We start from the raw sequence: 25003 nt of genomic DNA, 5'->3' as shown, positions 1-25003 counted from the left end.
TCAACAAGGAAATAAAGACTTTAAATGACACACTGGACCAAATGGACTTCACAGATATATTCAGAACATTCCATCCCAAAGCAACAGAATACACATTCTTCTCTAGTGCCCATGGAACATTCTACAGAATAGATCACATCCTAGGTCACAAATCAGGTCTCAACCAGTACCAAAAGACTGGGATCATTCCCTGCATATTTTCAGACCACAGTGCTTAGAAACTAGATCTCAATCACAAGAGGAAAGTCGGAAAGAACTCAAATACATGGAGGCTAAAGAGCATCCTACTAAAGAATGAATGGGTCAACCAGGAAATTAAAGAAGAATTAAAAACATTCATGAAAACCAATGAAAATGAAAACACAACTGTTCAAAATCTTTGGGATGGAGCAAAGGCAGTCCTTAGGGGAAAGTATATAGCAATTCAAGCCTTTCTCAAGAAACAAGAAAGGTCTCAAATACACAACCTAACCCCACACCTAAAGGAGCTGGAGAAAGAACAGCAAATAAAGCCTAAACCCAGCAGGAGAAGAGAAATAATAAAGATCAGAGCAGAAATCATTGAAATAGAAACCAAAAGAACAGTAGAACAGATCAACGAAACTAGGAGTTGGGTTCTTTGAAAGAATGAACAAGATTGATAACCCCTGGCCAGACTTATTAAAAAGAAGAGAAATGACCCAAATAAATAAAATTATGAATGAAAGAGGAGAGATCACAACCAACACCAAAGAAATACAAACAATTATAAGAACATATTATGAGCAACTATATGCCAGCAAATTAGATTATCTGGAAAAAATGGATGCATTCCTAGAGATGTATCAACTACCAAAACTGAACCAGGAAGAAATAGAAAATCTGAACAGACCTATAACCACTAAGGAAATTGAAGCAGTCATCAAAAATCCCCCAACAAACAAAAGCCCAGGGCCAGATGGCTTCCCAGGGGAATTCTACCAAACATTTAAAGAAGAATTAATACCTATTCTTCTGAAACTGTTCCAAAAAATAGAAATGGAAGGAAAACTTCCAAACTCGTTTTATGAGGCCATTACCTTGATCCCAAAACCAGACAAAGTCCCCATCAAGGAGGACTCATTTTAGACCCAAAGACACCCCCAGATTGAAATTGAGGGGGTGGAAAACCATTTACCATGATAATGGACACCAAAAGAAAGTTGGGGTGGCAATCCTTATATCAGACAAATTAGATTACAGACCAATATCCTTGATGAACATGGATGCAAAAATTCTCACCAAAATACTAGCCAATAGGATCCAACAGTACATTAAAAGGATTATTCACCACGACCAAGTGGGATTTATCCCTGGGCTACAAGGTTGGTTCAACATCTGCAAATCAAAGCAAAACAATACATTAATAAAAGAAAGAACAAGAACCATATGATCCTCTCAACAGATGCAGAAAAAGCATTTGACAAAGTACAGCATCCTTTCTTGATCAAAACTCTTCAGAGTATAGGGATAGAGGGTACATACCTCAATATCATAAAAGCCATCTATGAAAAATCCACAGTGAATATCATTCTCAATGGGGAAAAACTGAGAGCTTTCCCCCTAATGTCAGGAATGCAGCAGGGATGTCCACTATCACCACTGCTATTCAACACAGTATTAGAAGTCCTAGCCACAGCAATCACACAACAGAAGGAAATCAAAGGCATCCAAATCGGCAAAGAAGAAGTCAAACTCTCACCCTTTGCAGATGATATGATATTTTATGTGGAAAACCCAAAAGACTCCACCCCAAAACTGCTAGAACTCATACAGGAATTCAGTGAAGTGGCAGGATATAGTCAATGCAGAGAAATCAGTGGCATTCCTATACACCAACAACAAGTCAGAAGAAAGAGAAATTAAGGAGTCGATCCCATTTACAATTGCACCCAAAACCATAAGATACCGAGGACTAAATCCAACCTAAGAGGCAAAGGATCTGTACTCCAAAAACTATAAAATACTCATGAAAGAAATTGAGGAAGACACAAAGAAATGGAAAAACGTTCCATGCTCATGGATTGGAAGAACAAATATTGTGAAGATGTCAATGCTACCTAGAGCAATCTACACATTCAATGCAATCCCCATCAAAATACCATCCACTTTTTTCAAAGAAATGGAACAAATAATCCTAAAATTTGTATGGAACCAGTAAAGACCCCAAATAGCCAGAGGAATGTTGAAAAAGAAAAGCAAAGCTGGCGGCATCACAATTCCGGACTTCCAGCTCTATTACAAAGCTGTCATCATCAAGACAGTATGGTACTGGCACAAAAACAGACACATAGATCAATGGAACAGAATAGAGAGCCCAGAAATGGACCCTCAACTTTATGGTCAACTCATCTTTGTCAAAGCAGGAAAGAATGTCCAATGGAGAAAAGACAGTCTCTTCAACAAATGGTGTTGGGAAAATTGGACAGCCACATGCAGAAGAATGAAACTGGACCATTTCCTTACACCACACACAAAAATAGACTCCAAATGGTTGAAAGACCTCAATGTGAGACAGGAGTCCATCCAAACCCTAAAGGAGAACACAGGCAGCAACCTCTTTGACCTCAGCTGCAGCAACTTCTTCCTAAAAACATCGCCAAAGGCAAGGGAAGCAAGGGCAAAAAGGAGCTACTGGGACTTCATCAAGATAAAAAGCTTTTGCACACAAAAGAAACAGTCAACAAAACCAAAAGACAACGATAGAATGGGAGAAGATATTTGCAAATGACATATCAGATAAAGGGCTAGTATCTGAAATCTATAAAGAACTTCTTAAACTCAACACCCAAAGAACAAATGATCCAACCAAGAAATGGACAGAAGACATGAACAGACATTTTTCCAAAGAAGACATCCAAATGGCCAACAGACACATGAAAAAGTGCTCAACATCACTCGGCATCAGGGAAATCCAAATCAAAACCTCAATGAGATACCACCTCACACCAGTCAGAATGGCTAAAATTAACAAGTCAGGAACGACAGATGTTGGCAGGGATGCGGAGAAAGGGGAACCCTCCTACACTACTGGTGGGAATGCAAGCTGGTGCAGCCACTCTGGAAAACAGTATGGAGGTTCCTCAAAAAGTTGAAAATAGAGCTACCATACAATCCAGCAATTGCACTACTGGGTATTTACCCCAAAGATACAAATGTAGTGATCCGAAGGGGTACGTGCATCCCGATGTTTATAGCAGCAATGTCCACAATAGCCAAACTATGGAAAGAGCCAAGATGTCCATCGACAGATGAATGGATAAAGAAGATGTAGTATAATGGAATATTATGCAGCCATCAAAAGGAATGAAATCTTGTCATTTGCAACAACGTGGATAGAACTGGAGGGTATTATGCTAAGCGAAATAAATCAATCAGAGAAAGACATGTATCATATGATCTCACTGATAAGAGGAATTCTTAATCTCAGGAAACAAACTGAGGGTTGCTGGAGTGGTGGGGGGTGGGAGGGATGGGGTGGCTGGGTGATAGACATTGGGGAGGGTATGTGCTATGGTGAGCGCTGTGAATTGTGCAAGACTGTTGAATCACAGACCGGTACCTTTGAAACAAATCATACATTATATGTTAAAAAAAAAAAGAAGAAGAAGAAGACAGCAGGAAGGGAAGAATGAAGGGGGAAATCGGAGGGGGAGACGGACCATGACAGACTATGGACTCTGAGAAACAAACTGAGGGTTCTAGAGGGGAGGGGGGTGGGGGGATGGGTTATCCTGGTGATAGGTATTAAAGAGGGCATGTACTGCATGGAGCACTGGGTGTTATGCACAAACAATGAATCATGGAACACTACATCGAAAACTAATGATGTAATGTATGGTGATTAACATAATAATAAAAAATAAATAAATAAAAATAAAAAGCAACAGAGAAGAGAACTGGCCATAGATAGGAGTCCACGTCGAAACTTCTTTGGGATGAGCCTTGGTCTACTTTAAATAAAAGTTGAAGATACAAACCATCAAAAATAAATAAATAAATAAATAAATAAATAAATTCATCTTAGCAAATCTCACAAACATGTGCCAGACCTGGCGAATCATCATCATCATCATAAATCACAGCTAACAATATCTGAACCCAGCGCAAAACTGTGCAGCCTCCTGTGCGGGGGAGGGGTGGCACATCTGGGCAAGAAGGCAGACTGCTCCCTAAGCAAGTTACCCTTGTCTAGCAAGAGGGAAACAGGGAGCCCTGGTCTCGGGGTTCTGTCACTAATGTGGTTTGTGAGCTGGGCTATTTGCTTGGCTTTTCTGGAGTCATTTCTGGTCAAAAGTAAAAAGTGAGTAAGAACATCTCCAAACTTCCTCCAGCACTGAAATTCAAATACATCTTGGCAAACAAGCTGTATAAAAAAAATACAACCGTTCATAAACCACTCCTTTTCTTACACCTGTTTCCTAACCAACCACTTGCTGCATTCCTCTACTCACCACACTTAGGGGACTATATAATTTAAGTACTGTAATTAGAAGGACCATAGTCCAGGTTTCCTGATTTACTTTCAGAGCTTCAAGCATAAGGTCCGATTTAACACTGATAAGAGATTAAAATATCACTTATGGCAAACACCATTACCTGGTAAATATCTAAATAAAACCCAACTATCATTTAAAGAAAATTTGCCAACCCAAGTTATCTACTGAGAGAAGAAACTAAACGCTAGCAGAAAAATTCTAAAAAGATAAAAGGACAATGGCAACTCAAAATTTCCTGTCCCCTTTAATAGTTTCCTTATTCAAATTTTTAAAAATCAAGCCTGGCAATTGTAGACAGTCTAGGTGAACAAACAAATAATAATGTGATGGCACGTTTAATTTTAATATGGAATTAAGATGATGCCCACTTGGTTGCCTGGCAGGGCTGTCCAGACCTTTCACATTTTTCTCTCCCCCTTGGATCCCACAAAAGAGCTTGGGAGGTCAACAGATGATCATAAATCCCAGATGAACCCACTCTGATTCTTATGACAACCCTGCAAAGTCAGAAGGAGTCCTTTCCTGATTGTGACAGATTAGGGAAGAGACTCAGGAAGGTGAAGTGACTTGCTCAAGGCCACACAGCCAGGATGTACCAGAGCTGAGATCAGAACGCAGAATCTGTCTACCTCCAAAAAGCTCATCCTCTCTCCACTATTTTATGTTGCTTCTTAATTTAAGCATTCTTCTTGATCCATCTAACCATTTCCAAAATAATAACGATGACATCAAAATCATTAATAATCATGGACTTAAAACTAATTTTCAAGATCTGACAAGATTCTCCATTAAAAGGGGATCTTTTCTCCCCAACCAAAATTAATCAAACAAACCAAAAAATACAACTTCAGAATAGATTCTTGCTTAATTCAGTGACAAGTTCTTGCTCCAATTCCAACACATCCCATAAAAGCATGGCCAGACAACTGGTGAGGAATGAGGCCCAAGCACCCACTAGCCTGAGCCTGGCTTCAGTCCACTTCACTTGGCAGCCCCAGGCCCATCAGGGCAGGGAGACTGAGAAGGTGCCGACACTGAAACTCTCCAGGAGAGTCAGAGCCAAGTAAGCAGAGTGTCTGTGCTTTGGGTGGGAAGCAAAGCAAGTGTTCAGTACCACCCTTGCGGCAAGGCTGGACACACACAAAATGATGTGTAGACCATGTATCTAATAACTAGGCAAGGCAATCAGAGTAAGAGTGATTATACTATTCAGGAGGCAAGTGAGTACATGCTTCTCATATATTTTTCATCAAGCCAAGATCATTTGATCATATTAAATTATTAAAAATTAATATGAACAACTGGGTTCTCTTGTGTTACAAAGGGAATATATAACCTTATTTAAAGAACTAGTTTCTCCTTGTGTCACCCTCCATTTCCTACTTGTATTCTAGATATGCTCTTAGTATATATCCTCTAAAACCACCTTCAAGTCAGCTGAGGGGGGAAGTTGGCAATTGCCTACAACCGTCACTTCTAGCTCATGATCCACCATACTATCTTCCACCAAATTACTCAAAGCAGGCCCATCTATTGTACTGTCTCTATTGTATAGACTGTTACACTTTTACAGAGTTCTTTCACACTGTTCTCTTTCAGAAATGCTCCATAAATTCTGTGCATCCCATAAATACTAGTGCTTTCTAGAGCAATGCTGCAATAGGCTACCACCCTCAGGACCCTTTAAAACTTCTACTTCCTATGTTATCATCTGCTTCCTCTTCTCTTCCCCTCAGGGTGATGTCAGACTACTCAGGTTCTTAACCCTTCCCACCATGTGAGATATAAGAGATACAGCCATCTCTTTTGGTTCTCTGCTCCCACCTCGGGCCAGCCCAGTCCCACTCACCTTATCCAAGACTTTACTTCTTTAGTTCTCCTCTCTCTCCCCCAGGCTCTACTCACTGGACCCCTCTCACTGCAAGCAAAAAGACTTTAAAACCACCCATGTTAAACTCTGACTTCCATTCATGCTACCCATTCAGCTAGCTCCTCTTTTCCTCCTCTCTTCCACCTCTGCAAAGCCTTAACTATACTTTCTACCTCTACTGCCCAACTCTCATTTTCTCCTCCATCCACTCCAAGTGGGCCTCATTCCCCTAGAATATTCTCAACCAGTGACATCTTGTCAAAAAAAAAAAAAAAAATGTCAACTGGCCATTCTCCTCTTCCCCAATCTTGTTTCCAGGTGTCCAGACACATGCTCCTCTAGTTTCCCTCCCAGCTCCCTGGCCACCCTTTCTCAGCATCTTTGGATGGTTCCTCTCCTCCACCAACCATGGAGATGGCCCTCTCCTCTTTAGGACACAAAATCTCTCCAGGGTGATCCCGTCTAGTCCTGTGGCTTCAACACATAGCCCAACATACTAATGACTCTTACATTTTTATTTCTAGCCTGAACCGTTCCCTCACCTTATCCCCATTCCCATGCTTCCATTTACCTTTTACTTCCTCAAATCTACCTGGCACTCCACCAAGAACATCAGCTCCTATTGTCTTCCTAATTTCTACCAACCTCAAGCAAGTCAAAAGAGGAAGCAAATGGCAGACAGGTGGGAAGGCCTAAAAGAAGCCAAGCACTAACTGTAAAGAATAGATTACAACCTCGGCATCAGGGAAATCCAAATCAAAACCTCAATGAGATACCACCTCACACAGAATGGCTAAAATTAACAAGTTAGGAAACGACAGATGTTGGCGGGGATGTGGAGAAAGGGGAACCCTCCTACACTACTGGTGGGAATGCAAGCTGGTGCAGCCACTCTGGAAAACAGTATGGAGGTTCCTCAAAAAGTTGAAAATAGAGCTACCATACAATCCAGCAATTGCACTACTGGGTATTTACCCCAAAGATACAAATGTAGTGATCCAAAGGGGTACGTGCATCCCGATGTTTATAGCAGCAATGTCCACAATAGCCAAACTATGGAAAGAGCCAAGATGTCCATCGACAGATGAATGGATAAAGAAGATGTAGTATATATACACAATAGAATATTACGCAGCCATCAAAAAAACCCCCCGAAATCTTGCCCTTTGCAACAACATGGATGGAACTAGAGGATATTATGCTAAGCGAAATAAGTCAATCACAGAAAGACATGTATCATATGGTCTCACTGATAAGAGGAATTCTTAATCTCAGGAAACAAACTGAGGGTTGCTGGAGTGGTGGGGGGTGGGAGGGATGGGGTGGCTGGGTGACAGACATTGGGTAGGGTATGTGCTATGGTGAGTGCTGTGAATTGTGGAAGACTGTTGAATCACAGACCGATACCCCTGAAACAAATAGTACATTATATCTCAAAAAAAAAAAAAAAAGAATATAGTAGGAAGGGAAAAATGAAGGGGGGGGAAATCGGAGGGGGAGATGAACCACGAGAGACTATGGACTCTGAGAAACAAACTGAGGGTTCTAGAGAGGAGGGGGGTGGGGGGATGGGTTAGCCTGGTGATGGGTATTAAAGAGGGCACGTACTGAATGGAGCACTGGGTGTTATACGCAAACAATGAATCATGGAACACTACATCAAAAACTAATGATGTAATGTATGGTGATTAACATAACATAATAAAATAAAATAAATAGATTACAACCTTTAAGAAAAAGCTAAAAAAGAAAATTAACAATGAAATTTCTAGAAATTTCGAGTTTAATTTTACTCTCAAAATTCTCAATGATTAAAACTATTTTGCTGTAAAATCTGATTCATTTCTTGCATTTGCAGTGTTTTAATAAAAAAGACTTACCCTAAACAGTAACCCTGCCAAGCTCTGGGCAAACAAGTCTTTTATTTGTTTATCCTTTGGCTTCTGCATGACAGCTTCTGTTATCCTGAGTAGTATTTGCAACATCTGTTCCCTGGGCCACCCAAAATAAAAACTCACATTAATCACATTTCCAAAGCACTTTAATTTATAGGTATAAGAAATTCTCTTAAGAATTCAACAACAATGATAATCATGCATTACTCAAAAGTATTAATAATCTGAATGCCAATTACACAATGAATACCATATTTTATCAAAATAAACCATCTTACATTACAAAAGTTCTAAAAATATGTGACCTACACACACATCAATAGGCAGGATAAAACAGGTATCATCCTAGCCTAATTTTATCCCCTTCTAACAGGGAGGCAAGACTGTTTCTCCAACTATACCAATCCCTTAAAAGTGCTCAGTGAATAGTTGTGCCCATTTGAACTTAATGCAGCATCCTTTAATTTTCCCATCCATTATTTTACTTAACCTGTGAGGTCTCCCCATCTATCTTTGTGGTAGGAAATAAAACAGACATTCTGGTCCTCATTCTGGGGAGATACACAGTCAGTATCATACTATGACTGAAATCCAGAGAAACTTGCAGGTAGGGGGGTTTGGAAAGGTCACCTTTGGTCACTTTGAGGCATGGAGTTTTGTGCCTGGAAGGTGCTGGGTCTGCAAGAGGGCACTGAAGACACAAAATAACACCACTAATTGTGTAAACAGCAGTAAGTTCTTCAGAACAGCCAAAGGGCATTTTTCTTTCTCACAGCTAAGTTACATTCAACATATCAGTGTTTGCTTACTTTTCCTTTTCTTGAATTCCATGCAAACCAAGAACACGTATCTTTTGTATATAAGGGAGGTCTGTTTGTTTTGAGGGGAACCACACCTTTTAACTTCTCCTTTGAGGTCTTATCCACTAACTGTTCATTCATCTTCATAACTTTCTCCTTGGCCTACATGCTCATTAATGATAAGATCGGGAACTGGACAAAGTCATCCAGTCCAGGTCAGATGATGAGATCTCCAAATCACAGTTCCTTTATATTTTTCTTGTACTTCCACATATTGAGACAGTATTTTCTCTTAACAATGATATGGAATCTCATTAAGTTTCTCATGGTACAATGACCTCTACAAATGGGGTTTCCTGCCCTATTTGTAGCTGACCCCATTTGATTTTCATCCCAGGGTTATCTGTTGGCAACATCTAGAACTTTGTTCTAGTTGTTTGCTTGTGCTGTACACTGTCTATGGGTTCTGGAAGCATGGAGTAAGAAGAGCTCTCAAGTCATGGGAGATGTGGGTGCATGCATCTGGAACAGACAGCTTAGAGGAGGATGAGGGAAGAAATGGCACAGAGCAGGGGACAGCATGTCTCTCACCATATCCAGGGTACCCAGGCCCCTGTCACAGACCCCAGCATCACCACTGCCTGCTCACATTTATGTGATGCTTAAGACAACAAAAAATAATCCTTTCCACATGCATGGTTACATACCCATCTTATGAACATGATGAGAACAAAAAGCATAATAATTTTCATATAAAACCTCAAACAAGTAATATATGTTAAAAAAAAAAAGAAGATAGCAGGAAGGGAAAAATGAAGGGGGGGAATCGGAGGGGGAGACGAACCATGAGAGACTATGGACTCTGAGAAACAAACTGAGGGTTCTAGAGGGGAGGGGGGTGGGGGGATGGGTTAGCCTGGTGATGGGTATTAAAGAGGGCATGTACTGAATGGAGCACTGGGTGTTATACGCAAACAATGAATCATGGAACACTATATCTAAAACTAATGATGTAATGTATGGTGATTAACATAACATAATAAAAAAAAAAAAGGAAAAAAACCAAACCTCAGTCATGGGAACTGCTATCAAAAAATGCAAACCTGGGAGCACCTGGGTGGCTCAGTGGGTTGAGCATCTGCCTCTTGGTTTCGGCTCAGGTCATGATCTCGGGGTCATGGGGTGGAGCCCTGCATCCGGCTCCGCACTCAGCAGGGAGTCTGCTTAAGATTCTCTTTCTCTCCCTCTGCCCCTCCCCCCACTCACACATTCTCTCTCTCAAATAAATAAATAAACTTAAAAAAAAATGCAAACCTGACCAAAGCAATGACTGACAAAGACACAGGGTTAATTTAATTTCTGAACCTATGAAAGCTTGGCAAGCCATGAAATTCCCACACAGTCTTCTGGAAGAAAATGAGGTGTAAAGATCATCTCCAGTTTGGAAAAATCTTTCCTAACACTGTTGACTCCAGCTTGTTTCTTTGCATTTTGTGAAATACTGACTTTCGGTCCCTCCTCCTCACAAAAGAACTGCTCCAGAGTGTAAAACTTCCATGGGAACATGGGAAATTATGCGTGTGTGCTGTCCCTGCACTGAGGAACAGGTTTCCTATACTCTTTACTACTGACGTTGTCCCCATCTTCTCACACAGGCGGTACTGTTAACCATTCACACAACACTGCTGCTCACTATTTCAGGACTGCTTCTTAGCACTTCTCTGGCTACAGCCCTAGTGTAAGCTGCCATCAGCTATGGCCCCTGACTTTGTCTACTCCTCCCTCTCCCCTGCACTGTCTCTCCTCCAGAAGCAGTCAGAGAAATCTTTGGAAACATAAACTGGATTGTGTCACACTCTTGCGTACACACAGAGGAGTAGCCAATGTCCCTCCTGTGGCCAGCAAGGCCCCACTCAACCTGGCTCTGGTTGGTCCCTGTCACATCCCCTCCCACCCTCCCTCTCCTTCTGTCTGCTCCACTACAGTGGCCTAGAACACACCACACTTGGTACCTGCGTTCCTCCCATGGGAAGCTCTATGCTCAGACCTCCCGCTGGCCTCTCCCTCCCTGTCCTCAGGGTGCTGCTTACAAAGGTCTTCCTGGACACCTGTAGAAAAACATTCCCTCACCCTCCACTCTGTCCCCTTTCCCAGCTTTACTGTGCTTATACCACTGAAACTGCTACATTCATTCTGTCTCTCAGTCTATGAGGATGGAAACCTCACAAGGGCAGAACTCTGTCTAGTTCACCTTATATCCTCACAGCAGGAGCTTAGTAGTTATATACTGGATGAAAGAAGGGAGAAAGGGAATTCAGGGATTGTCCAACACTAAAATGCATAGGAAATTCTGCTAGGGAAACAGGCCACACCCCTTTCTATGTGCTACTGACTATTTTTTGGTATTTTCGTCTGTTTCTATAACTTGCTTTTTCTTAATACTCTAACCTGGAAATTTCTGAATTATTAAAGAATAGAAAAGATTTGCTTAATTTTATCTTAGAATTTTCACCAAAAAAGATTATCAAAACGATCAAAATACTACTGATACAAAGGTAAACTGAATTCATAGTTTTCAAAGAAAAAACGCATCAAAAATACTATTGCTATACTATCGAGGAGATGTTTCTGTTGTGAGCATACCAGTATTTCTCATTACTTTCAATGTTACGTCTGACACAGCATTTAACTTTGTTTAAATCATATTGTTCATCACAGTAATATTTCCAGTCTGAGAAAGATGACCCTGGAATTTATGCCTTAAAATAATCATTTTGATTCCTGTGGTTTCTGTACCAGTGAACTTGCTACCTGGCCGGATTCCTTTAGGCCCACCCTCCCTTCACCAGAGAAAGAAAAAGGCTGGACTCCACAGCCCCAGGGGCCCCTGCAAGCTCAGTCCTGTCTCATTTCCATGCTTTCCACCAGGTGCACACAGGGCTTTCCAAAGCCCCCTTAGTGCTAACGCAAGGACATCCAGAAAAAGCATCCAGAACACAGGCTTGGTAACGCGGCCCCACCAAGGATTTCCATGAGGGAAGTGGCCACTGGAGCTGGTTTGCAGCGTCCTGCGCACTGAGCGCAGAGGCCAAAGCTCACTGACAGCAGGGCTGACCCAGCCGGGCCATTCCAGGGCAGCGCTGGGTGGGAAGAACATGCAAAGGACAGGCTAGAGAGGCATTTTACAACCAGAATTGAGGGACATGAAGAAAGAGGATTACAAAGGGGCTCTGAGGCCTCTGTTGCTGAGAACGTCTGAAAACACCTCCTAAGCTGGAGTGATGCATTCATTACGGGACAAGGGCATGGGAAAAACCTACAGCACTGTTTACTTTCAGGGATATTATAAACACACAGACACCAAACAAAAACAAAGGATAAAAACGAAAACATTTTGCATAAGCACATTTCATGACGCCACTATATGTTTGACGGTACTATTTATTCAGTCATTCTGACAATTTGTCATTTAAAATAATTGTTTTTTCAAAGTGAATTTAAGGCTTCAAATTTGAAGCAATAAAAATCAGTTAACAGCATTTCAGAGCAATTAACAACCTCTCCTGGGCTTATGAAGAACGATATAAAACACCAGTTATGCTGCTTTTCCACAAAGCAGTCTGATGACAATTTAAAATGGAAAAATCTACTATTAAGTAATACGACTACTTTTAATTCAGTAACGTTTTTAAAACCAATAATAAAAATAAACTATCAAAGAGCTGGATACTTACCTTCTTCATAATTCACAGAAACTGTTACAAAAGATTGATTATCATCTTATTGTTAACTTTGTAAAGCCATTAGTAAGTGGAGACTTTAACCTTTGAATTATTATGTTGAAAAACAGAAACATCTGTTTTACAGTATTAATTAATTTGAAATAAACTTACCATGTCTTTTTATTCATTGTAAGTTCCATTATCATGCGCCTAAAAATAATCAAAACAGCTTTACAGGCATCAACTTGTTCTTTCAAGAGCATGGGAACTTCAGGACATGGTTCCAGCAAAAAGACGTTTGCTGCATTTGTCAAAAATACCTTGAAATCAACAAATTTTACATAGAAAATGTAATTAAACATACAGATCTGAACAAATTTTTCTTAAAGATAATGATATTAATTTCCCTCTACCAAGGAATCACCTTTGAGTTGTCTCAATAAGGTTAAGTGGCACCAACACATACTCAAGATTTTTTTTAAATGCTTCTCTTAGAATCACCTGAGACACCTGAAAGACCTTTTCTAAAAAATTATTAATACATACTAATAGTGCAACTTTAGAAAATTTATGAATCAGAAAAGCTTTTGAAGACTTCTTTTTGACATTCCCTCAAAGGAAAAGGGGAAAACGGCAAGATAGGATCACTGCTTCTGGGTGAGAAATTTTGGGGTCGGGGAGGGGGAGAGGAAGAGGTGCAGTTGTCAGACAGTGGCTGGGAAAAACCATCTGATTATTGTTGAATCTCCCAGCACATGAACTTTGCTGACAGGAAGCACAGCCAGCACCACCCAACATGGGTGCAGATCTCTAGGAGCTGTAAGGAGTCAGGAAACAGACAAGGCCACGTGGTCAACAGTACATAGCTTCCAGGTGCTTCCAGGTATACTTTTAATATGAGAACTATATTATGCAATAGGATATAAAACCTAAATGAATTCTTGGGATAAAAACAGAGTAAAAAAAAATGTAGATGATCAGCTGACCACTCTACACTCTACCTCAGTCCTTTACAAGTTCACTATCCTTTACTGTCAGGGGTGTTCAGTTGAAAATTGTGAGAAGCACAGATGCAGGCTATTATGTAGGAAGTGACTGCTTAGGGGCACTACAGTAAAGTAACACTGTGTTTCTACTGACACAGAGGACACCAGTGACCCCTCAATTTAGGAGACTCTGAGTTGTCAGTCTGGTGATGAAGGTGGATGTGTACCATCTACTTAGATCCTATGCCTTCTTAAGTCTCCCTTGTGTTCAACAGTACAAATTCAAAGGATCTGGGAATAAACAGAGCTTTGCTGGCTCACCTGTGAATGAAATCCATTAACACAACATCTTAAAACAGATGCACAAACTGAAGAAATTAAAATAAACAAGCTCAAAAGTCAAGTGGGTGAACTAAAATATTGACAGCCTCTAAGATTATCTTGTGTAAGATTAAAAAGGTGTCATGGCCCAATTTTCTAGAAAGAATTACTAAATAAGCACTATAATAGTTGATAACAGATAACAGCAATTGTGAAGAATTTACTAGCGTTCAAGTGGGAAAAAGGAAAACAAAGAACTTTTTGACTAATCAACTATAGCAGTTTTAGTGTAATTTTAGTGGCCTTTTTTTTTTTTTTTCCACTATCCTGACTGAAATCAAGACCTGAGCTGAGAAATCAAGAGTCAGAGGCTTAACCAACTGAGCCACCCAGGTGCCGCTAGTGGCCATGTTTTTGGAAGATATACGGCATAGATGATCCACTGTTAAGACAGATCTTTAACTCAATGTATTTGGTTTCTTGATTTGAATTTGAAACTTTGCATATTCCCAAGTAAAAGTGAGGAGTCTTCATATATTATATACTCCTTTTATTTTCTTTTTTAAAAAAGATCAAAATGCCAACTCCATGAATATTTCTTACTACCATGTCAGTATTGGTTAAAGTAAAAATAAATAAAGAAAATTAATATGTCCAAATTGTACCTGTCAACAGCAACTGCAGAAGAGTACTAACTTATTCAACCTGTACTTGGCCACTTTTTCCTAATGAACCAAGGAAACAACCAAAGATACTGGATACAAAGAGAACAAAAACAGCTATTATAATCCAAACTAAACATTTTGAACACTGTTTTGCTATAATCAAGTGGAAAATTTTTTTTCTTGGTTTGGCCAAGTAGATGTAACTTATCCTTTCAGAAAACAGATTAACAGTCTCCTGAACTTAGGAAGATACTGGCAGTGAAATGGCTGAGGATGGCATAAGGCAATCCACTTGGAGGACAAGCACTACCAAGAGACACAGGCAGGGACTCCTGCAAGCACTTCTCTGGTGAAGGCACAGATTTTACTAACAACTGGCACTGGAGTTCTTTGAAGCTACTCTAGTAAAATCATCTTGATTTTGTTTAAAGTTAATTTCAAATTATTTGCTGATTTTCACTGAAAAATGAAAAAACTCAATAGTTACAAAGTATTAAACTGCTAACGAACATGAAAGCGAAAAGGATACCATGACAAGGAATCCTATCAAGAAATGGATGACACAAGAAGTGTCATTAAAAACTGGGCAACAGGCAAACCATGCCCATGCTACCTCAGACCTCATGCCTGGCCTCTGTGTGGGAGGCCTACTGGCCATGGCTAGAAAGGTGGATACAGGGTGGAGGGTGGGGCGCCAGAGAGCAGGGGAAAGAGAGGCATTCTGTGTTTTCACTTATAGTCCTAACAACCTTCCACCTAGATGGGAGCCAAGAGGTAATCAATCTCTCAATCCCCATTTTTGAGATAAAAACCTGAGGTCTGGGAAGATTAAGTGATCAGCCAAAGTTGTTCTTTCCACTGTTCCCAAATGGCATCGGTTCTATTTTATATATTCATACAGATAAATATTTAAAAATTAGAGCATTTATCATCATTCTTCATAAACAGGCAATTTTTAAGAAGAATATTCCTTATAAGATTATATAATCATCATGCTGGTCTTGCAAATTAGAGTCCAGGTGACTGACTAACTCCCCGTATGTGTTCAGAAGATACTTTTTAAGATTTGGATCTCAGTCATTTCACATTCACTGCATAATAATCCCTCTCAAAAACCTGCAACCAGCTCATAGGGTCTCCTTCGACTAGAAAAAAATCTTTACAAATTGAAGGTGAGCAGTCAGGAAGAAAACTTAGAATGGGAACTTAAGAGCTGTTTACTGACAGGTAGATAAAAATATCACCATACTTTAATGAGGCTATCACAATAAACAAAATGTTCAAATTGCCTCCAACTGGAGGTCTCTATGTCTCCAGCTGCCTGCGTACCTGCAGCATAGCCTGGACCCCGGCTTTCACGTTCTTATTTTCCTCTTCTGTCACACATCCTCTGCTCACTGCACTCGTGAAGGAGTATGTTCGTCCCCAACTGGAAGATCGCTTATGACGAGAACCTTCAGATGAGGTCTTTAGAAGATAAAAATCAATTAACGGAGGGGGAAGAATACATGTTTGCATATTTAATTCCTTACACTCACCAAAATTTATGAGAATATAGGTTTTAGGAGGACAAGTGTTTTTTTCCATTTTGTTCACCACCTCCAGCACCTAAAATAGTGCCTAGCGTTTAGTACGTGCTGAAGAAATAAACAAAGGTCCAATGACTGAATGAGTCTGTAACACAGACCTTTAAAATTGTGTGATAAATTCCATTTACTTATCTATTCATTTTGACCTCATGACCAGTTAAAATGATTTCACCAATATTAAAAAATCAAAATTATGGAATTAATACAGATATTTAAAAGTGATATGCCTTTGATTACAGTTTTAAATGTTTGTTGCTAATTGCTGCAACAAATACACACTTTTATTTATTTTTTTAAATTTTATTATGTTATTTTAGCCAAGATACATCATTAGTTTTTTTTTAAATTTTATTTTGTTATGTTAATCACCATACATTACATCATTAGTTTTTGATGTAGTGTTCCATGATTCATTGTTTGTGCATAACACCCAGTGCTCCATTCAGTACGTGCCCTCTTTAATACCCATCACCAGGCTAACCCATCCCCCCACCCCCCTCCCCTCTAGAACCCTCAGTTTGTTTCTCAGAGTCCCTAGTCTCTCATGGTTCATCTTCCCCTCCGATTCCCCCCCTTCATTTTTCCCTTCCTACTATCTTTTTTTTTTAACATATAATGTATTCTTTGTTTCAGAGGTACAGGTCTGTGATTCAACAGTCTTGCACAATTCACAGCGCTCACCACAGCACATACCCTCCCCAATGTCTATCACCCAGCCACCCCATCCCTCCCACCCCCCACCACTCCAGCAACCCTCAGTTTGTTTCCTGAGATTAAGAATTCCTCATATCAGTGAGGTCATATGATACATGTCTTTCTCTGATTGACTTATTTCACTCAGCATAACACTCTCCAGTTCCATCCACGTCATTGCTAATGGCAAGATTTCATTCCTTTTGATGGCTGCATAATATTCCATTGTATATATAGACCACATCTTCTTTATCCATTCATCTGTCAATGGACATCTTGGCTCTTTTAGATTTATCCAGCCTCTAAGCTTTACCTAACCAGGACTAAAAGTTCCATTCCAACAGCTCTCACTCTGAGGAGAGCACCCAGCCCTGCAGTGAGGCTTCTTAATGGAGGAGATAGCACTCATTATTAGGTTAGACCTTTCAACTGCTCTGGAACAGGCCACTGCACAAGACAAGACTGCCAAAACATTCTATATTTAGTTTCTCAAATGCTATTTATTTAAACATGTCAATACCAATAAGGCAGTGACATTTTTAGTTTCATACAGAGACGTGTAAAATGTGGTTTAAAAAACAATTCTCACGCAACAGTGAATAATGAAGCTGCCATGAACACACAGACCAAGCCTGAGGGTTAGTAGGGGATCAATGACCCTGAATAGAGCCCAGAAGCAGCCTCACTGTAGCAGATCCTCATGGAACTCAGCAACTTGAGAGCATCAGCTATGATAAAAGAGCCCCGCTGGTCTATGTCCCACTGACCGGCACCTTTGCCTGACCGGGCATACTTTGCTAAAATATGTGTACTCCCAACTGAAACAACAAGTGATAACATATTACCTCTTTGCTGTCAGTCTCTGAAAATCCTAATTTTTCAGCATCTTCTTGGGCAGCTTCTTTCTTATCTGGTTCTTCCATGAACACAGGTTTGTCCTGGAGGATCCACTTTCTGTACACTTGAACTACCTTCCTTGTTACAGCTATGTCACAGGAAGGCAACAAAAATGCCTAAAATAAGAAGAGAAGACTCCCTTTAACTCCACACCTGCTCAGATCACTGTAACAGGCACATAACAGACATTTCCAATCACCATCACCAATTTCAGACTTTCCTCTGAAACATACAGGGCCACATATTTTTGTGCACACCAAATTTGCTGAGGAAAAAAGGCATTTTCAATTGGGCCAGAAAATGTCATGCAATTTAAAAATAACTTCTGCATTCTGAATAATTTTTTCACAAAAATAGCCAACATGCACACCTACACAGATACTTTAATTGGCTATACAGACAATAACAGTTACACAACTGGGAAGCTTTCCCAATGAATTAGAAATTGATTATAAGACAACAGACATACTACCGCAGCCAGCTGCAGCCAACTGCCACCCTCTGCCCAATCCATGTTCAGGGATGTTGTGTAGGTGACAGAGGGAGTATTTACACCACAGAAGTTGACAAATGCTAATAATTGGAGCCTTTCTTTCTTTTTTCTTTTTGTCTTTCTCTTCCTTCCTTCTTTATTTCCTCCCTCCCTTACACCTTCCCTTCCCTTTCTGAGAGCCAATATTCACCAGCATACCAGTGAGTAAAGACTGTACTCAGGTGTTCTGTACTCACTGGTATGCTGGTGAATGTTGGCTCTCAGAAAATACATTAAAGAGAGTCCCAGGCCAGTTGTAGCATTGTGCACATTTATGTGAACTTTTTTATTTTTTTGGGGATTTTTCAAATTTATTTTAGAGAGAGAGAGAGCGAGCATGTGCACAACAGGGGAAGGGGCAGAAGGTGAGGGAGAGGGCAAGCAGACTCCAGCACTGAGCGCAGAGCCTGACGCGGGGCTCAATCCCATGATGCTGAGATCACTACCTGAGCCAAAACCAAGAGTCAGACTTTAGCCGATTGAGCTACACAGGTACCCCATGAACTTAACATTAAAGAATCTCTTTACACATATGCATGTAAGAATTCTGATCTAATGTAAGATTCCAAAAATATAAGCCAAAAGGTAAAGGAGAAATGTATTTGCCTTTTGAGTATGAGATCTAAGGAGTATTTCTGTCTGAGGGGTAAACACAAAGGAGAGGAACTCAATACTACAGGAAATGCTTTCATTCCATAGATGAGGAATTAAGCTGAGGCTCAGAACACCTGAGATATTTTCCCAAGGTTACAAAGTAAGTTAGTGATGATTCTAGGTCTTGAGATCTCAAGATTCAGAGATTTAATACTGTCCTTAATGTTCATGCCACAGGATCCAATTACAGGCAGATTTCAGTGTAACAAGGGTTCATGCAATATATAAATTTCCAACGATGTTGCATCGTTGCAAGTCCAGAATAGAGGAGTCTGTGTTATAACAAGACTGTAACATATCAATGTAACAAATATTCTGACTTGTATCTCAAGAAAGATCAACAAAGACAGAGTATGACGAAGTACAATGGTGTCCCACTCTAATTTTGTTCCAAATTTTATTACAAATACTTTCACACATACAAAAAAGTAGAAATACTTTAAAGTGATTATCTATATACTGCCGCCTAGATTCTACCATTAGCATTTGCTAGATTTGTTTACCACATATCTGCAATCCACCCCTATTTATCCTTCTCTCAATCCATCTTATTTTTGATGCATTTCAAAGAAATCTGCAGACATCAGTACATTTCACCCCCAAATATTTCAACATGCGTATCACTGATTAGAGCTCAAAATTTTTTATGGTACTTTACATAAAATTTATAAATAATGAAATGCACAAATCTTAAGTGGACCACGTGATGAGGTTTGAAAAATGTAGACAATGAGGTAAATTGAGGTATATCATGTTATCCTCCCCCCAGGAAGCAAATAGAAATTTTTTCTGTAGGAAAATAAAATCATAGTAAAACCCAAATTATTTGTACAAACTGGTTAATATTATGTAGCATATTAATTAAAAATCAGAAATATGAGAAAAAGGGGCGCCTGGGTGGCTCAGTCCGTTAAGCGGCTGCTTTCGGCTCAGGTCATGATCCTGGGGTTTTGGGATCAAGCCCCACATCCGGCTCCCTGCTCGGCGGAGAGCCTGTTTCTCCCTCTCCATCTGCCTGTCACTCTGCCTACTTGTGCTCTCTCTGTCAAATAAATAAATAAAATCTTTAAAAAAAAAAAAAAAAAGAAATATGAGAAAAGAAGTCAATATTAACAAAACCACAAAAAACCAGACAATACTTTAAACACATAGGAAATCAGGATAAAGAAAGTTTCAAAAAGAAATGTAAATGGAATTGAAAAATGAAATAACCAAAATTAAAAACTCAGTGTGTGTGGGTTGACAACAGAATGGACATGGCTGAAAACTGGATGAAAAATCCGAAGGAAACACCCAGAATGAAGCACGGCAAGATGAAAGGATGGCTAACACCAAGGGAAGGCAAGAGAGAGAACACAATGAAAAGCTGATCTTATGCATGGCTGCAGATGCACAAGGAAAGAAGATTAGCAAAAAGGGGCAGAAATGATACTTGAGGAGAGAATGGCTGAGAATTTTGCCAAAATTGGTAAAAGATGTCAATCCACAGATTCAAGAATCACAAACACAAGCAGGGTTAATACAGAGTACATTGCAGTAAAACTGCTGAAAACCAAGAACAATCAGAAAATCTTATAAGCTTCCAGAGGAAAAAAGAGACATTTCCTCCAAAGGAGCAACCACATGACCTCACATGACTTCTCAAAGAAACAATGGAACAAATATTCAATGTGCAAAGAGAAAACAGCTGCCCATGTAGAATTCACTATCCAGAAAAATTGCACTTCAAAAACAAAAGCAAAAGAGAGAAATTTTCAGATACAGAAATGAGAAAAACTTTTACCAGGACATCTAACCTAAGGGAAATACTAAAAGTTATTCTTTAGGCAGAAGGAAAATAATCCTGGATCAGAGATTCAGGAAGAGATAAAAACGCAATAAAAGGGTAATTATTTGGATAAATCTAAATGAATAAAATATAAATATGAATATATATGAATAAAAAGAATAAAACTGGGTAAAATAATAGTTACAAAAGAGATAATATATGTGTATATATATGAATAATATATATATTCATAATATGGAAGTCAAATACAGGTGGTCCTCAACTTACAGTGGTCCAACTTAGAAGTTTTCAACTTTATGATAGTGCAAAAATAATGCATATTCAGTAGAAACTGTACTTTGAATTTTGATCTTTTCCTGGGCTAGGGATATGTAGTATGACACTCGCTGTGGTGCTGGGTGGTAGCAGGGGCTACAGCTCCCAGTCAACCCTGGGACCACAAGGATAAACAACTGATACAATTACAACCATTTTGTACCCATATAACCATTCTGTTTTTCACTTCCAGTATGGAATAATCTCAAATAATAAATTACATGAGATATTTAATACTTTATTATAAGCTAGGCTTTGTGTTAGATGATTTTGCCCAACTTGTAGGCTAAAGTAAGTGTTCTGAGCGTGTTCAGGGTAGCTGAGATTAAGCTATGACGTTTGGTAGGTTAGGTGTATTAAATGCATTTTTGACTTATGGGGGTATTTCAACTTATGATGGGTTTATCAGGACGTAACTGCATCGTGAGTCGAGGCAAATCTGTACATAGCAGGGGCATATGAACTGAGAAGGAATAAATGGAACTGGAGTGCAGACCTACAGTGTAAAAGTTGAAATTCATGCTAGATTTTAAGTTAGGGATGTTAACAATTAAAATATTACAAATGAGTATAAAAATACTAAGCTAGAGGAGAAAAATGGGATGCTAAAAACAACCAGCCTGAGAGAATTCAATACAATTAGAAAGCAGAAAGTAAGATAGTAAACAAACACAATTACAGTAGTTGTTATATCAACTGTAAAGGGAATAATGCTCCAATCAAAAGATAGAAATTATAAGGTATGATTTTAAAAACTATTAAAAAGACTATATGCCATATATAAGAGGACATCCAAAACATATGAATATGGAGAGATTGAAAGTAAAAAGTTAGAAAGAGATATACCATGCAGACAACTAGCCAAAAGAAAACTGGTAGAGCTATATTAAGAATAGGCAAGACTGACTTTGAGGCCAAAAAAAAAAAAAAGGCATTACTAGAGATAAAGAGGAAAAATTCTTACTGATGAAAGATTCAATTCAAAGGAACATATATTTGTGAATCTATACTAAAACTAATAATTTTGCCTCAAATATATACATACACATGTGTATGTATATATACACATATACATATATATAGCAAATACTGATAGACTTTGAAATACATACACACACACATATATATACAGCAAATACTGATAGACTTTGAAAAAAAAAATAGACCAATCCACAGTCATAGTAGGATATTCTCAGTAACTTGCAGAACAGCAGATAAAAAATAATAAGGATAGAGGAGAGTGGAACTCATGCTTCCTACCTTCTCACCATATTCTCCATGTCTCAACCTCTCATATTTTTCATCTTTGTCTCTCTGAGGGACATTCAGGATAATTTCTTCAGATCTATCCATCTGTTTAATTTGTTCTCAGTTGTACCTAACCTGCTATTAAACTCACCCACTGAGGTTTTCCTTTACTATTTCAATATTACATTTTTTTTCATTTCTAGAAGTTCTATTATCTTATTATTCAAATCTGCTTAGTCATTTGTAACAATTTCTTGTTTCCTGGAAACATTTCCAAGCTTGTCTTTTATTACTTTAAACATGTTGAAGGTATTCATACTGAAAATTCTAGAAAAGTTTTGACTTACAAATTCCTAATTGGAAGAAAGGGTCACCTGAAATTATTATACCCAGCTAAACTGCTGTTCATGTGGAAAGGCAAAAGGAAAACATTCCTCATCACAAAAGAACTCAGGGACTAGAGCCTCAAGACACCTTCTTGAAAACACCCACTCGATGATAAAACGAGGCCATCCAAGAAGTCAATCAAAGCAAGCATGTTAGGACTGAGGACACCAGGAGGAAAGAGTCTATCTAAATTCAGAACCAAAACTAAACAATTCTGCACATTAGGATTCCAAAACTGACCACAAATAATGGTAAATTTAGGCTATCAATTTATAATATAATGAAATAAGTGGATGGGGAGAGGAGGCTGAAGAAAATACAAGGCTGATAACTTCTTCAGCTAGTGCTATCTAAAATTACACCATGGGGATAAAAGTAATTCCACCACCTTAATGTGATTATAATCTTCTCATTATAGATAAATCTTTTAGTAATTAATATTTCTTGTGGTAAAGAAATGTTTATTTGAATTTCTAACAATTCTGTTTCTCTTTATTTTCTTTTCTTCTGTTAAATTCAAATAAAATAAAATTCAGAGCTCTTCATTAAAAATACATGAAAGAATCATTAAGAATTAAAGATTCCATTGTCATAAAGTTATCTGTCAGTCTCTCAACCCCTCCCCGGCACTTCCACATACCCTCCCCTTGCCTCTGCCTTCACCTCTGTCAACCTCTGTCTGGTTTTACCTTCACCCATCCAAGGCTGTCTGTCTGTCTGTCTGTCCATCTTTAACTGCCTGCTACATTCTCTGTCTGCACCTATATGCACCTGTGCATCTACACCACCCCACTCACTTCCACCTCTGCCAGCTGGCCTGTCTACCTCCACCTGTCTGATCTTCTACACCTGCCTGCCAGTTTGTTTATGTCTATCAGCTCATCTGTAAGCCTTCCTGTCTGTCTGCCAGGCTGCTCTCTGTCTGTTTATATCCTGCCTTACCCATCTCCTCTCTGCCAGGCTCTTACCTGCTTATCTAGGTAGCCAGGCCAGCAGCCAAATATACACATATAGAAATACCTGGAATGATACTCTTCTAACATCAACAGTTGTTGCTTAATGGCAGTATTTTGAGTGATTTGCTTGAGACTGTGTTTATCTAATGAACATTAGCTTTTTTAAAAATAAAATATTCTTTAAAACAAAACCAACAACAAACAGAACAATGTAATCAACAAATAACCTTTAGAGCAGTGCTTTGAACTTTTCAGACCTATAACCTAAGTAAGACATATTACAGAGGCATATATGCATTTATATATAGTATATACATAAATAAATATTGTTTTAGAAGTTTCACAAAGAAATACTAATCCTTAGAACATGCAGTACACTCTGAAATGTTTTGGTCTATTTTATTCTATTCCATTATTTAAAAAACTTTTTTTAAAGATTTAATTTATTCATTTGAGAGAGAAAGAGAGAGAAAGAGCACAAGCAGGGGGAGAGGGAGAGGGAGAAGCAGACTCCTCGCTGAGCTGGGAGCCCAACGTGGGGCTAGATCCCAGAACCTGGAGATCATGACCTGAGCCGAACGAAGGCAGACACTTAACCAGCTGAGCCACCCAAGCACCCCAAAATACTGGCTTTTGATAAGTTGATTTCATGACCTAAAAATGGTCACAACAAGTAGTCTGAAAAACACTGGTAAGAAGACAAGTTTCCAGCAGAGCGACCCCAAGACCAGAACTGGCCCACCTGAAGCCTCTACCACTCACTGCTAGCCTGCCTGCTTGGGGCAGCAGTAAACTGAGGCTGCCCTGAGTTTGAACCTCGTCTCCCTCAGTTACCATCTATTTCCACTGCCTGCAACCCACTAAACCATCCAGTCCAAGAAGACTTGCACGGTTAGCCCTGCCACGAGCCTCTCTGCCCCCGGGGCCCCTCGTCAGCATTTATTTCCATGTCACACACGTGGACATCTGATCTGCCATCATGCACAGTTCTCCAGTGCACACACACACCTTACCTCCCCACTGAGAACATGTGCTTCCTGAATGTACATTTTAAACTTGAACGGCCTTTAGGCCTAAATATTTAATAGTCTCTGAACACTTTAAAATTGAAAAAGAAATCACTAGGAAAGGAGTCACATTTTGCCATCCAGAAAATAAAAATTCATC

The 25003-nt window shown here is 39.3% G+C and overlaps 1 protein-coding gene across 8 annotated transcripts in view; it reads right to left on the bottom strand.

Annotated features, from left to right (window-relative positions):
- Window positions 1-25003, bottom strand: part of RALGAPA2 (Ral GTPase activating protein catalytic subunit alpha 2) — a 334693-nt gene that overhangs the window by 219151 nt on the left and 90539 nt on the right. For all 8 annotated transcript variants that reach the window (XM_036085370.2, XM_036085371.2, XM_036085373.2 and 5 more), the window contains 4 exons: window positions 17904-18071; window positions 16106-16243; window positions 12976-13124; window positions 8268-8379 (listed from right to left, as the gene is read on the bottom strand). In XM_036085370.2, coding sequence (XP_035941263.1) covers window positions 8268-8379; window positions 12976-13124; window positions 16106-16243; window positions 17904-18071 — 567 coding nt within the window. The remainder of the gene's footprint in view (window positions 1-8267; window positions 8380-12975; window positions 13125-16105; window positions 16244-17903; window positions 18072-25003) is intronic.

This window comes from Halichoerus grypus, chromosome 10 (genome assembly GCF_964656455.1).
Source record: "Halichoerus grypus chromosome 10, mHalGry1.hap1.1, whole genome shotgun sequence".
Classification (NCBI taxonomy): domain Eukaryota; kingdom Metazoa; phylum Chordata; class Mammalia; order Carnivora; family Phocidae; genus Halichoerus; species Halichoerus grypus.
Note: the sequence above shows the minus strand (reverse complement) of the source record. Positions and strands in the feature narration are given on the sequence as shown.